Genomic DNA, 14659 nt, shown 5'->3' with positions numbered 1-14659 from the left:
TATTTCTTCTTTCCAGTTCTATTAAATCCCTAACCAGAACTGAGTTTTCAGGGCTTAGGGCTGCCCTGGGGAAATAGGTGATTATGGTCTGTGCTTAGGGTTTTAGTGATAAGGAAAAAAAAAATAGCAGTGAGCTGACTCCCATCCCCCAAGCCAATTTCTCTGTGACTGTCTTTTATAGTTCCCCTTTAAAGAGGAAACATATTTTAAAGATGAAGTGGTGACAAGGATAAAATCCCATCCATCATTCTGCACTTTTCAATTGTTATGTGTCTATGAGGGAGAGACAAACAGATGGGGGACTGATGTGCGCAGTTGAACAGCCGTCAACCCCGAGAAGGAATTACTTTTTACTTTATATTCCTTGTCACATGCTATCATTTCGTGGTGGAGACCAATTCGGGAATATTCCTTACCCCACAGAAATCCTGCAAGAGTGGTTGGTAGGTGTGCAGTGGGGCTCCAGCTACAAATTAAACAAAGCACTGCTCCCACAGCCAGTTTCTTAGGCTGTCTACCCCTGCCCCAGGTACTAATGAAGGAACGCTGCTGGTCTCTGCCCACTCTGACATGGCTGGTGTTTGAGACTAAGGTTACTTTGGACTCTGATTACCAATATCTTTAAAAAAAAAGAAAAAAAAACAAGAAAAACAAACCACACCCATATTTATTAACTCTGCTTTGATTGTTACTTAATAGAAACAATTTAGGAGATACTAAAGTCCAAGAAATAAAAGCCAAATATGTGGAGAGTATTCAAAAGTGCATTATACCAAAACAGGCCTCAGTGGTAACCCAAGCTACTCACTAGGTTCTTCTTATTGTTTTAAAATGATGGTGATGATAATAATAGTAATAACAATAATAGAAGAAGAGAGAGAAAGTCAATACCAGTAAATTGAAGGAAATAAGTTTCACTGCTAGTTGATATCCCTGCTTTCTAGGCTAGACTCTTACTGTACATTACTAATAAACACAGTATGGAGGCCTAATATGATTATCACTCAACCATCCCTTCATTTGTTTATTCATGTATTGTGAAGGTAAAATAGGAAATAAAACAAGACACACGGAGTACAGCCATTTCCCACAGAAAAGCAAGTGGAAATTTAAAAGAATGCTTTTAAAGATGGAATCTGTTTCTTCCCTGCATTCTGTCCCAGTCTTCAGTGACCTCAAGGATCGAATGCAATTACATCGGCCATATATATTTGCTATGCTGTTTGAGTCTCCCAAGGGCAGCATAACAGTACAAGGGAGTGACATCTTTATGAGGTTAACCCTTTTCTATTTTAAGAGTAGACTACCGAAGGCAGATGTGACCCCTGGAGCATAACGAGAATGCTGGAAATCTGGTAGTTAGGAGGAATAAGAGGCCATCATCTAGAAGGAGGGGGGAAATGAGGTTCTGAGGAATAGATAGCTGGGGAAGAAGCCCAGGAGAATTTTGGATGTACATGATAAGAAAGTGAGGTGTCAAAGGGAGGAGGTTAAAAGAGCATGCACAAAGCAAGGCAATCAGTGTCTGTGCCTTGAGCTTAACCATTATGTGTTGATCACTTTCTCAGTTTCCTCAAGTATTATCCAGTCTAACCTCACAACCATTGGAGGGACTTACTGTATCATCTTAAAGTAATGCATCCTCGGAAGCATGGCTAAAGCCAGCAGCCATTGACCTTTGCTGGTTTCCAGCTCTGAATCGGTCAACCTTCCTGACATTATAAGCCACCCAAATCTAGCAGCTCAGTGCAACCAAGTGCATTGTCTCATGGTTCTGCAGGCTGCATAGGGTGGTTTTCTAGCAGGCTGTGCTGAGATGGAGGAGGGCTTGGTCACATGACGACAGTGGTGGTGCCCTTCTCAGGAGCGTGCTTTAGTTTCTCAGCATGGGGAGTTAGCCTCCATACAGGCCCGGCTTCTTGGGTCTGGTTCCAAAAGAACTTCAGCAAGGACATCCTCGCGTTGTAGCATGATGTCATTTTTGTCACATACAGTTGATTAAAAATATGGGTTTGGGGATTTAGCTCAGTGGTAGAACATTTGCCTAGCAAGCACAAGGCCCAGGGTTCTGTTCTCAGCTCTGAAAAAATGAAAACAAAAACAAAAACAAAAGAAACACAGACAAAATAACAAAAAGAGCCATGGTGGCTCACACCTTTAATCCCAGCACTGGGAAGCAGAGGCAGGTGGACCTCTGTGAGTCCGAGGCCATCCTGGTCTGCAAAAGTGACTCCAGGACAGCCAGGGCTCTGTTACACAGAGACACCCTGTCTCAAAAAACCAAAACAAACAAACAAAACGTCATGAGGCCACATGCCATTTAAAGGAGGAAACGGTAGCCATTCTTTTGATGAGTGGGAAAGCTCCATGGGAGAGGGTGATATGAGCCTGAGGGAGTGGCATGATCATTTCAAGACTACCCTAAAGAAAGATTTCAAGCCCCATGCTCCTGCTACCACCACAATCTTAACGTTTATGCCAGTATTCTACTAAGTATTACCTTTTTCATAGGTTGAAAAAGTTATCTTGATAAATGGCATGTTCCTTAGCTTGGAACAGATGTGAAAATCCCTGGGTTCTTCCCCTGGCTCTAACGTCGCTTTTGTTTGTTTGTTTGGTGTTTTAACGAGCTTTAATTTCTTCAGCTATGAAAAGAGAGTTTTGTCTGTTTTCTCTCTGCAGGCAGATACAGGTCTATAAATTGTAGAATAGTGGCCTATTTTTAGAGCAACATGAACTAGCCCTCTGGGGGACAGACAGGATGGAGATGAGATAAAGCGGGGAAGGAGATGGCTTCTGTTTGTTACACACTCCCTTGCACGTTGTGAGTGCAGGGTTGAGGGGAGAGAGGTAAGGAAAGTCCTCCCATGTGAGTATGTAACCCTGAATAATCTGGCTGCCTCTCTAGCCATCCTCATTTATTAGATGTTCCGCAGCACACGACAGCCTTATACCAGGGATTACAGTGTGAGTCTTTGCTCTGAGGGCTTCTGGATCTGGTCAGACAAAACAACTCCCCTGCACCATGCTCACACAGGAGCTAAGAAGACAGCAAGTGAAAAGGCTCCCCAGCCAGTGTGTTCCTGCGGGAAATGGCTGGCTGGGGCTCTCTCAGAAAGATATTGTTGCCTGGCCTATGGAAGATCAGGTTCCCAAGGAGAAAACCAATGTTTAATTTAGCACAAAGGCAGCTCAGACATTCTCTCTGGGGGACTGAGCTTGCAAACAGATCCACATGCACAGAATCTAAGCCAGGAAAGGGAACCCTCTTTGGTGCAATGCTTGGGACTTGGACCCAAACTTTACTGAAGCAGAGCTTCTGTTGCTTTGTCAGGAGGGCTGCTGCTCTTTCCTGTTTACCCTGATGTCTAAACTCTGTGCTTTCTCTAGGCTGCTGTAAGACAACGGAGGAATGGGATAATGCCAGCAGACATGCTTCACTGTGTCTGAATTACACGGTGCTATGTGGCAACCAGATGTGCCAAGCATAGATGGTTTAACACTTAGGTGAACCATGGCCATAACCAAAAATTTGGCTTCTCAGCAGCTTATCCAAAGAATGCTTTAGTTTCTATGTTTTATATTCTAGAGGTCCCCTGAAATGAACAAGTTATACCTAAGTAGAGCAATCACCATCTCAAAGACCCAGTACAATGTATACTGAGCCAGCTAAGCTCCACTTCTTTGTACCCTATTTGGTTGTCATGGCTTTGACTTTGAAAGATTGCTCTGTATGTCCTGCTGTCTGTTAGGAGACTTTTCCTTTAACTTGTTGTGAGTGTGAATGAATGTGCGTTCGTGAGGGCGCACATAAGTGTGTGCACGTTATGTATGCCACCTACTTTGTTGCTAGAGATAAAGTTTCTCACTGGAACTCTCCAAATGAGCTAGAGAGCTGAATTCTTGGGATTCTCCTCTCTCCACATCCTCAGCAGGAATACTGCAGATTGGGGCCACCACATCTGCCTTCTCTTGTGAGTGCTGGGGGATTGAACCCAGGTCTTCATGCTCGTGCGCTGAGTACTTTACCAACTGAGACAGCTGCTCAGCCTCAACTATTTTTTTAAGACAGTTAATGAACATTCTTCTCGAATCCATCAGGAGTACCTGACAAGTTCTGCTGAAGAGCAAAAGATTCAGAGTGTGAGACTTTGCATGGGTGAGACCAATTATTTGCTGGGTAAGATGCACTAATGTACCTCAGCCATTGTTTCCAGCAGAAGAAAAGTTAAAAGCAACGATGTTAATGATTCCATATCCCATAGAGACCTGCCAGGATGACTCAGGAAACAAGAACACCACTAAAACATAAGAGCAAAACCAAACATACCCGTCTGAATTTGATGTTTCATTTTTGTAAGCATCATTACGTTTGAGAAAGGTAACTGGGGACTCGGCTTACAGTATAGGGACAAATAAGCCAAGAAGCGCAACCTTGACCCCATTCTTTGAGTTAGAACCAAGAAAGCAGCCATACATAAGCATCACCCACCATTCTCCTCTTTGCAGTCATTTCTCCATCAGCGCACCCTGCTTTGGCTGAGAACTGCCAGCACTAAGTTTGCTTTGAAGGCTTGGCAGCATCTTTTTTATGTTTCTTACAGACAGGCACATTTGAGGAGGCACTAAGCAAAGGAGAGATTCAAAGCCAGAAGCCACATCAGGACAAAGGATTGTAAGTGTGAGCTGCTCAAGGGTGGGATGAGGGCAGGTTTGTGTCGCCTGTTCACTAGCAGATGGAGCTAACAAATTCCTTGACAAGAACCTGCTTGCAGAGGCATAAATTCTGCACAGCAAGGGCCTTCTCACCCTTTTTGTACTCTGGGACTGGATTTATTTTTAGAACTATTTGCTAATTTGAATTAAAAATTTAGTGAAATTGTTAGTTTTAGGCCAGTCCCTTGAAAGGATTCAAAATCTCTGTAGATAATTTAAATAACTCATTTACTCAGTCTTCAGGCAGAATGGAAACTCAGAATGTATTCTATTAGTGCACAGTCAAGACGGTACTCCTGTCAAGTTCAAGACTGGATTTGTTGAGTCTGATGTATTGTTTGGTCTTGTTCTCAAGAACCCACCAACATTAAATACATCCCTACCAGTCTGTAAATGGATCCCAGATGATAATGACAACGTCAGCCATGGAGGGAAACTAAGTCCACAGGACCCTGCATTAACTTCAGCAGACATCAGAGAGAACAGCCATGCCCGGCCACAGATATATGGTGTACTTCTAGACACAGACTCAGACGAGGTTACAAGCATGTGTCTCACATGAGTAATAACTGTCGTTTACTGAGCCTCTGCATGGTGCCACACATTTGACTCACTTACTGAAAAACTGTAGGAAGTCAGTTCTGCTACCGTCATTTCCAAGGAAACTGAGGCAGCAGGACTTGGCTGAGTTAACCAGGATGACACAGCTCATACATGGTTGAGTGGTGACTTAAACCTAGCCATCTTACTCCAGATCCCAGGCTCATCCTAACTACTCTGCTAACTTACCTCCTTCAGTAACCCAATGGCATCCTTTGATTTCTGACCTAGTCCCCACACCTTTAATAAGTTCTCAGGGGCAAAAAGCCATCCCAAAATCCTTCATTTATGTTAGCCTAGCATTGTGAACACCACAAAATAGTGAATAATTTCCCCAAACTCTAAAAACCAGCCAGGTCCACATTTTGATGTATAATTTCTAAACCTTTGCTCAAATCACGAGGAACCAGGAAGTATGGGTGTGTGAGCGTATTGAGGTTGGCTCGTTTTGGTAGCTGCTCCTTCGGTAACTTGACTGACTATGCTGGACTCTAGACTTCCTCAGCCCTTATAGTAATGTAAACTTTTCTCTTCAGGCCATGTTGTTAAACATCTGCCCCTTAACAGTCAGGAGGGAAGGCCAAAAGATGGTAGAAAGATGGAGCACTAGCTATGAGTAGCCCACACAGCCTGGCCTGTGCTTTAAACCGGAGAGAGGTGGCATTATTGACTTTCCTCCGGTCTCCTTCTGTATACCCTATAAAAGAAGGCTGAGCAAAGGGCACTGGTTTCTGCTGAATTCTAATGTGCATAAAAGATCAGTTACCTATCTGTATTGAAAACAAGTAAATCTCACATATTATCCATAGTCCCAGAGTTCTGTACATTTCCCCAAATGCTTCTTTTAATCAACAAGATATTTTCAAACCCAGCAGCTGCAAAAATCCACCTGCTCATCAGGAGAGCTCATTATGTCAACAGGACGGACCTTGCTTGCAACTAGAGAGGAATCTGGGCAGGGGTGAGGCTTCAGCTCTGTTCCTCTGAGCTTCACTTTCCTGTCTAGCCAGGGTGCTTTTAGAACGCTGTGCTCTCAGCACCAACAGCCATGTCATGCTGTATATAACTCACCATGAATGGAGAAGTGTGTAAACAGCGAAGCATTAAGCAGCCTCGGGGACTTGAAGCTAGCAGAACACAGCACTTAGGCCGTGTGCCCTGAGAAGAGACTGCTGGAGGAGGAGGAGGCAATGCTGTCTCCAAGCACATGAAGGATTAGTATTCCTCATAGCTCTGCTCCTCTCTGGCTCCATATTTGACCAGGGCTTCTGATTTGCTCTTGTGAGAATGCCATCATTTTCAGGGGGTGTCTGAACCCCACATGTCCCCTCACTACTCACCCAACACACTGTTCTCTGCTCTAGCCCCTAAATATTTAACTTCTATGGCTACATGTTTGCCTGCAGTCCACACCCACATCTCATCCTCAGTGTCTTACCCCTCGCAGGCCCTGAGGCGAGCCAACCTCTTTCTAAGATTTTCCCTGGCCTGATTTGAATCTCTTCCTTACCCACTAAGAGTACTCATGTTTCACTTTCCTTACAGTGCTCAGCACCACACTAGTTTTGAATAGACTAAGCTTTACTGACTTGAAACTTACAGAGACCTGCCTGCCTCTGCCTGGTCTGTTTTTTTTTTATTGGACTTTTGAGACAGCTTCACATTGTAGCTCAGGCTAACCTGGAACTTTTTATGCAGCTCAGGCTGGCTTCAAACTCATGATAACCCCCGCACCTGGGACTCTGGTTGCTGCAATTACAAAAGTATGAATCATTATGCCCATCTTAATGTTAGTGTCTTCGTTTTTAACGCAGGACAAATGTCACTCATCCAACCTGTTCTAGTAGATGTGACATAATACATGTAAAGAGAGCTCCCTGTGTCCCTTAGGTGGGCCTAAGACTTTGTTTCCCTCTTTAACTTCCTGTGTCAGTTTAAGGCCATCCTGAAAGCTAAGAAGTTCTGCAATGCAGGAGGTGGCTCTCCACTGGACTGTGGGCAGCACAGGCTGTGTCTTTAGCATATCATTTCTCCTTTATTCTCCCACAGAGCTTGCTGGAGTGTGAAGGAAATTAGCATGAAAATGAAGGAGGAGGAATTTAGAGTTGTTTTCATTAAACATGGATGGCCTTGTCCATGAATGCCGAACACACCAGAGGGGCTGAGATGAGGGAGGAGGCAGCAGTAGAATCTGCTCGGAAAGCCTTCATCTGCATGCATTGAAAAACTGGGTGGTGGTTTTTTTAATTTTCAAATTCACTAGAAGGTTTTTTAAAAATGAAATAACAATGCTAAGAATCAAAGTGAACAAGACAATTAGAAAACAACTAATCATGGTCAGACCACTAGTGAGATTTAATTGCTGTGCCTAAGAATGTTTGAGAGTTCCGTATATTACCTCAGTGCTTAAGCTTGATCAGAGATATATGAAAGCCATAGACATTAAAGTTTGACTTAGAAAAATATTGATAAATATTTTGAATATGAATTGATGAATAGTACTTGGCAATGATATTATTTCGAAGAAAGCAAATGACTTCTATGGCAAATACAGAGCACCTGGGCATGCATGACCTCACCAGCCATCAGTGCAAGCCTTCTGAAGATATTTGGGAGAGTACCTACTATGTGTCAGACTCTCTCCACTACAACCCGCTGCCTCACGTTTACCTGAATGAGGGAAATATAGGCCCTGAGCCGCTAAGAACTCTCCCTTTATTACTTTGTTCAGGAGAAGCAAAACAAAATAGGTCTGTTCTTAAGGAAATGATGGCTACATAAACAAATAATGTAAACACTCCTCTCACAGTCCCAGAAAGGAAATTTGTCATTTAGACCTCTAATCTCAGACTTCAGACTTGCTCTCCACTCCTTGTGCAGCCCTGAAATTTTGATTTGGTCAGTTGGAAACTCATAAGGGAACTCCAGCAATCACTTTACTGGTTGGACTTTCTTAACCTAAGGACTGGCATTTTAGAATACTGTTGGCAAAATATTTAACTTTCCCATATCGTTTGTGTAAACAACTTTTCCAAAACTCCTTAAACACTCTGGGGACACACCTTGCCAAGGCTTCTGGGGTCCACACGGACGTATAAGGGGCACGCTAGAAAGACACCCAAGACTTCACAGCACAGTTCACTTTGAGTAATGTTCCTGAGACTTCAGACATACTTAAATGTACAGCTATTTTAGTTGTATTTGACAGCCCTGATTTTGCGATACCAATCCCTCTGTTTACAATAAGAGCTATTTTACCACTTAAAATAGATAGGGGAAAGCTGAGTGGGTCTCAACCATGGAGGAACCAGTATTCATTACTAAAGCCCAGCAACAGCATTGCTGGTGATGCTTCCGTCTTGTTTTCCATTTTATTCCAAAACCCATTCCCCAAACACAGGCTAATTCGTGTTCTTCCATGGAAGAGCTGATCTCTGTTTGGTGCATGACTGCTAAGTGATTAGTCCTCAGTCATCCAGCAGGTTAGTGACCAAGCAGGCACCGAACCAAAGGATGAGCTGCTGGTCTCATCTGTGCTCTTTCCTCCACAGCACATGGGAGAAGAAAGAGAACGTCTGAAGCTGAAGATGTCCGGGTACCACTTTCCCACCTAATCTAGCAACAATGGTCTGTGCCACAGAGAGAGTGTGTTTCGGGAAAGAGGGAAAGATTAGTAATTTTCACGGCTGTGCTAACCTAACGCTCCACGGACCAGTGATTATTGAGTTTTACAGCTCATTCAGATATTCAAACATACTTCAGTAGAAAGTGATTTAGTGGCTAGAGTCTTCTCTGAGTGGCTAGAAAGGCCTCAGAGCTCTGCAGTCTCAGCCCTCGAAGAGGCCCTGTGTTTGCAGTTTCTTGAAGTGGGGCTTCCCCTGAACTGGAGCTAAATGAAGAAACTGGCTGAGTAAGGGCAGCAGAATTAGGCTCTCAAGTAGACAGAATTAGAACTGACTTAGAGGTTATTCTTGCATTCTTCTTCAAACTCAAGCTATTAAAGAACCCAGACAGTATATCTTCTCTGAGGCAGGACACTCCTCACGGACAACATTACCCCACTGAACAGAAGTCATCCTTCACCTTCACTTGGCAGGCAGTACTGACGATATCCAAGACACTGGCCGCACAACGGATACTGGTTACAGAACTTCAACAGGGTACAGTATGCATATTTTAATTGATATGATCAATACTTTCTCCTTCTCCAAAGGGCATACATGGGCACTTACAGCATACAAGTTAACCTGACAAGTGTTACATTCAACACATCCAGACCACATAAATGGACATAGCCACAACAAAACTAAGGAAGACTCTGACATGCACTCTTATGCAGAGGCCCTTTAAAATTATTCACATTTCCCTGAACATGAGAGATTCCCAAGCGAAGTGAAAGCTCTAGATGAAACTCCTGAACGCTGTGGCCTCTCCCACTCTAGACAGTTGCAGTAGCTTCATACAGAATGTGCCTCCGAGACCAGAGTAACATGGGAAGAAACAAAGCCCCAAATTTAGAAGCTAAAATACGGAGGGAATTCCCATTAACCGAAAAAGGGTGTCAGACCAACCCCCGTGATACCATAAACTCTCATCTAGGAACAAGCATGAGGACTGAGCTGCCAACTCTCTGTCCTATTTTATACCAAACCTCCCAGATTCGTCCCTGTACTCACAGAGAGTGCTCCATCAAGGGGCTATTTTAAGAGGCGGTTGGTGGGTGGAAGAGAGAAAAGAGAGTCCCGAGAAAGGGTGGCAAACACCTTCAGCTTTTGTAGCTGCGAACTGGAGCAGAGAAGGCAGACCCTATTGCCTCCCGTCCCTGACATCTGAAGCAAAGCTACTTCAAGTTACAAAACCCACTGAAGTTGGTTTCATTTTGCATCCTGTAACACTCCAGCAAAAGAGAACTTCATCAACTTCCCTCCCAGCTGGACAGAAGCAAAAACCCAGGAGGGCCACAGGGGGCATTCCACCTTCCTCGCTGAGGCTGGGAGGAAGAGGCACAGGACAAGCCCACCCCGTGGGCTTCTCTAGGCTTGGCATCCAGGGCAGAGATCAGGCTTCCCCTCTGGGCTTGTCCTGGGCGCCTGGCTGTCAGTATCATCCCCAGAAGCACTCACCAGGAGACTCTGAAGCACACAAAGCTGCATTATTGGGAGGCTCGCAGACAGATTATAAATTTACTGGGGACAATCAAGGCATTTAGTTACTTTTGGCTGCAGAGCTGGTGACACACACATGCACACAAACCTCATTCTTTCCTCCCTCTTCCCTCTCCCCAGCATCTCTCTTTAGGAGACAAACTTCCCCTTAGCTGGGAATTCCAGAGAAAAGTGGGGATGGAGCAGGTGGGAGAGAGAGGTATACAGGCCTGGAAACTCCAATATAAACTGAATAGTTTCATTCAGGAATAAAACACGGGCCAGTTTAATTATGGGCAGTTAGTTTTCATGTGGATCGGAGGGTCCCAGAATCACAGCTCTAGGCAGCCCAAGAAAAATGTGTGCCTTGTGGGGCAGAAGAGCAGTGTCTCAGTCCCCAGAGCTTACTGGGGACCATGGGAATCACCGTGGATGAAGGACATGGCAAAGAGCAGCCAGGAAGGAGTAGTGGCTGGCTGAAACAGGCCCTCTCCTCCCTTAGGAGCTGCTCAGTACCCTTCTTCCTTGGGGCTTTCTGAGTGTTTGGGGGATCCCACAGCCATTTCCTGTCTTCCTTTCATCAGGCTTGGCTCGGCAGGCTGTAGTGGCCAGTGAGCAGTCACAGAGCTTCAGGAGCCCAGCAGGATAAGCTTTCGGGCACAAAACTGGCTTCCTACTCCTACTGAAAGGCTAATGGCATAGCAGTTCAGGGGAGGGGGGAGCCTGAACACCACAAGCAAGTGGGTCACCTGACCAAGACTGACAACCAAGAACCAATGACTCAACACTCTTCCCTCTGGGTGGGGTGTTGTCTGTGCCTCTGAGGAAGCTCTTCCAGTCAGAAACTTACTCAGGCTTCAGGGTTTGATGTGCCGTTACCGGGAGGACTGAAGACACACTGCTTCCCAGAACCACAGTAAAATGCTCAAAGTGCCTTTCCACAAGTGCTGGGAGATAAGACTGCTTGATCTGAGGGTTCAGAATAAAGACTAGATTGGGGCTTGGGGAGGGTAGCTCATGAAGATCTTGGGAGTACTCTTACCAAGCAAGCATTCCTGCAGAAGTCTGCCTGAGAGGTTCCCTCCCTTTTTTTTTTTTTTTTTTTACTGTGAGGACACTATGTAATGTCAATCACAGACTCCTCTGAAGCCCAGGTGAAGAGCACTTCAGAGGTGGGAGGAGGAGGATGGGGTAAGGTGAACAGGCCAGCTGAAGCTAAGTTGCTATTAAGTAAAGAATGTCTTACTTGGTTTAATCAGAGCCAATGTGCTAAAGCATTACCATTCTGCAAGATTTCTCAGCTATAAGGTTTTTCTTTCACAAACTGGACTTTTGAGCCTCTGGAGAACCCAGACCTAGTGAGGAACACACTTTGGGTGTAGGACAAAGACGATGAGCACCGGTGACTTTGATAGTAAGAGCTTACAACCACATACTCGTACCCAGCAGCCTTTGAGGGACTGATACCTTGGCCTTCTTCATGGCCATCCATTCCACATGAGGCCAAGACAGCCACCACCTTTGCAAAAGGCCGCATGACTACAGCCAGAATCATAGGAGAAAACCAGGTGCCTTACCGCAAGCAGGGCCGAGTTCCTCTGGTCCCCGGGGGTCGAAGCTGATGGCTGCTGCTCTCTGTTTATCCCACCGTTATCATTACTGGTCAGCCTGTGCTGGTGATGGTGATGGTGATAGTCTGGTGGAAGTGCTGGGGCTGGGGCTGCTGCCTGGGAGGCCACAGGAGGGGCAGCAGGGGGCGGTGGAGGGGCTGTGGTGGTGGCAGTCGTGGCTGCAGCCTTAGCGTGTTTGCTAGGCTTCCTTGCCCCCTGGCCATGCTGAACCAGGCTGAGGAGCTGCATGGTGCTTTCCCTCTCTCGGTCTGAGCTCTCAGCCCTACCACGTTCATAGCGTCCTTCACAGCTCAGGTGGTGCTGTCGACAGACAGCAATGCGAGCCCTCAGGCGTTCCACAATAGCACTGTGCACTCTCGGGGTGACTGAGCCCCCTCCAAGGAGCCCCGCCCCAGAAGCCCCCCCTAACCCTCCTGCGGGGGCCTGCGGGGGCGCTGTGTCCCCCATCTTGTTGGACACAATGATTACTGCCTCTGGGATGGTGAGGTGCAAGAGGCTGGGGCTGGCTATTGCAGGCAAAGCTGGTTTCAGTGTTCAGGGCCACATGAATAGAGGTCTTCAGAGGGTGGGGAGCCGTGGAGAAGGTGTGGGGGAGGGGAGCGAGTAACCGGAGGGTGGGGAGAAAGATTAGAAACCAATTGGAGAGAGGAAGTTGGAAACAAACCCTGATCAACTTACTCTAATTGCATTTGACAGCTCAGGAGAACTTGGAGAGAGTTGGTAGATTGCTCTTCTCCCCCACCAGGCTGACAAGAGCCTCTAGGTACTTTGTAAACACAAAGTCTGGGGGACAGTTCAGGAATTCAGGGATTGTCAAGGAAGGGACAGAAATACATAGCAAAAGGAATCAAAATGGTCATTAAATAGAGACCCAGGGTCCCCTCACCTAGTTGCTCCGGAAAATTATTTATAGGGTGTTTCTGCAGAGAAACACATTTCTGTCGTGGTCTATGGAACCAGCAGCCTTCACTTTTGCTCAGGTTAAGAAACAAACAACAGGACTGTTTCCCAGGGCTTCTGAAGTCATGTTCAAACTGTGCGAGATCAAGGAGGACTGTCTTTGGTTTCTCCGTTCCTTTCTCTCTTCTGGTGTTGAGGTTTTCTCCTGGGGGGGGGGGGGAGGTACAGCAGGATGTAGTCTTCTCCCCAAAGGAGACAGCTTTTTCAGCCTTAACAACGTCAGTAACTGGACGTCAGGACCATGCTCTTTTCTTCAAGCTAATCCAATCACCGGCAAAAATCCTGATTCCCTCTTAGGTTTCTTAGTCTTAAATGAAAGCAGTCTGAAGTGGCTGGCTACTGAGAGGCTCCTTCAACACATTTTCCCCCTTTCCCACTTACGTTTTTTATTCCTCACCCCCAGTTCTATTCTAATACAGTAGCAAGAGAGACAAAGTCTTCCAAGAGTAATTTACAAACGATGGTCAAACTTACAAACTTCCAGCAAATTGCACCGAGTCATGTCCAGCCACTTTTCTGTCCACTTTTGTACATTCCATGCCCGGCCAGTGGCTCAGAGGGTCTGGACTCCCAAAGGCAATGTGGCTCCTATCTCTTGTATTGCTTCGCTTTATAGATGGGGGGAAAAAGAAGAAAAAAGTAGCTTGTATTTTCCTTTCTCTTTCAGGTCTGTTCCGAGCGCTTTCGTGACACCGGCTCCCGCTCCTCGGACTCACGGCGAAACACTGGCTTTCATTGTGCTGCGATAGGAGAGGGAGAGAAAGAGAGAGAGAGAGAGAGTGAGACAGAGAGGGAGAGAGGGAGCCAGCAGGCTGCAGATGGGGGAGGAGGGCGGGAGCTCAGGCTCCCTGGTGGAAGGCTGGTGCCGCTGCTCCAGTGAGTAATCGCAGCCAGGCGCCGGGGAACGGAGTGCAGAGGCCTCCCAGTGGCTGAAGAGGCAAACCCTCTAAAACAGCATCTCTCTGCAGCCGGCTCTGGGCTCAGCCTCAGCCTGGGTGCTGTGGTGGGGGGAAGACTGGGGAAATTCCCCAGTCTCCTTGCAAGTGTTCGAGCGCTTCTCAGTGCTAAAGAAATTCCCAGGCAGGGACTGTATTTTTCCCCTTCCAGGCCCTCAGTCCGCCCTCCTGAGGATATGATTTTCGGTTTTCAATAAGCTGTAAACGACACCGCTGAGCACCCCAGCAAGAGCTGGGTGAGCGCGGAGGAAAAGCTCATTTGCACAGTGAGGAAGTTGGTGAGTGAGTGCTGCCTGCGAGGTGCCGAGAGGGAAGTCCGCAGCTGTCTCCTAAAGGGACCCACTCCTGTGAGCCAGTTAGTTTGGGCAACAGGCTGGGAGGTGATGAGCAAATCATGAGGGATAAACAAACATTTTATGAGGCTGATATTGTCATTACCTTGAGAAAGGAAATATATGTATGTATATATATATATATTCCAAACCAAAACAACAACAAAAAACCCCCAAGGTTTCTCTGAAAATTCACCAAATATAAGGTGTGTTGTCTGTAACTGGTTGGTATATTTAACGTACCTCATGATTTCGAGCACATTCCTCGAAAAAAAAACAAAAAAACAACAACAAAAAAAACAAAAAAAACAAAAAAGGGG

General features: G+C 46.0%; 1 protein-coding gene across 2 annotated transcripts in view; it reads right to left on the bottom strand.

The window, feature by feature from the left end:
* Positions 1 to 14135, bottom strand: part of Maml2 (mastermind like transcriptional coactivator 2) — a 325344-nt gene extending 311209 nt beyond the window's left edge. Inside the window, exon 1 of one of the 2 annotated variants that reach the window (XM_060369339.1) lies at positions 12038 to 14135. In XM_060369339.1, the coding sequence (XP_060225322.1) occupies positions 12038 to 12538 (501 nt within the window). In that variant the 5' untranslated portion in view covers positions 12539 to 14135. Of the gene's footprint in view, positions 1 to 9992 lie in introns of both variants that reach the window. The other variant, XM_060369344.1, reaches the window with a different exon arrangement.
* Between the last annotated feature and the right edge of the window lie 524 nt (positions 14136 to 14659).

The sequence above is a fragment of the Meriones unguiculatus genome, chromosome 1 (assembly GCF_030254825.1).
Source record: "Meriones unguiculatus strain TT.TT164.6M chromosome 1, Bangor_MerUng_6.1, whole genome shotgun sequence".
Classification (NCBI taxonomy): Eukaryota; Metazoa; Chordata; class Mammalia; order Rodentia; family Muridae; genus Meriones; species Meriones unguiculatus.
Note: the sequence above shows the minus strand (reverse complement) of the source record. Positions and strands in the feature narration are given on the sequence as shown.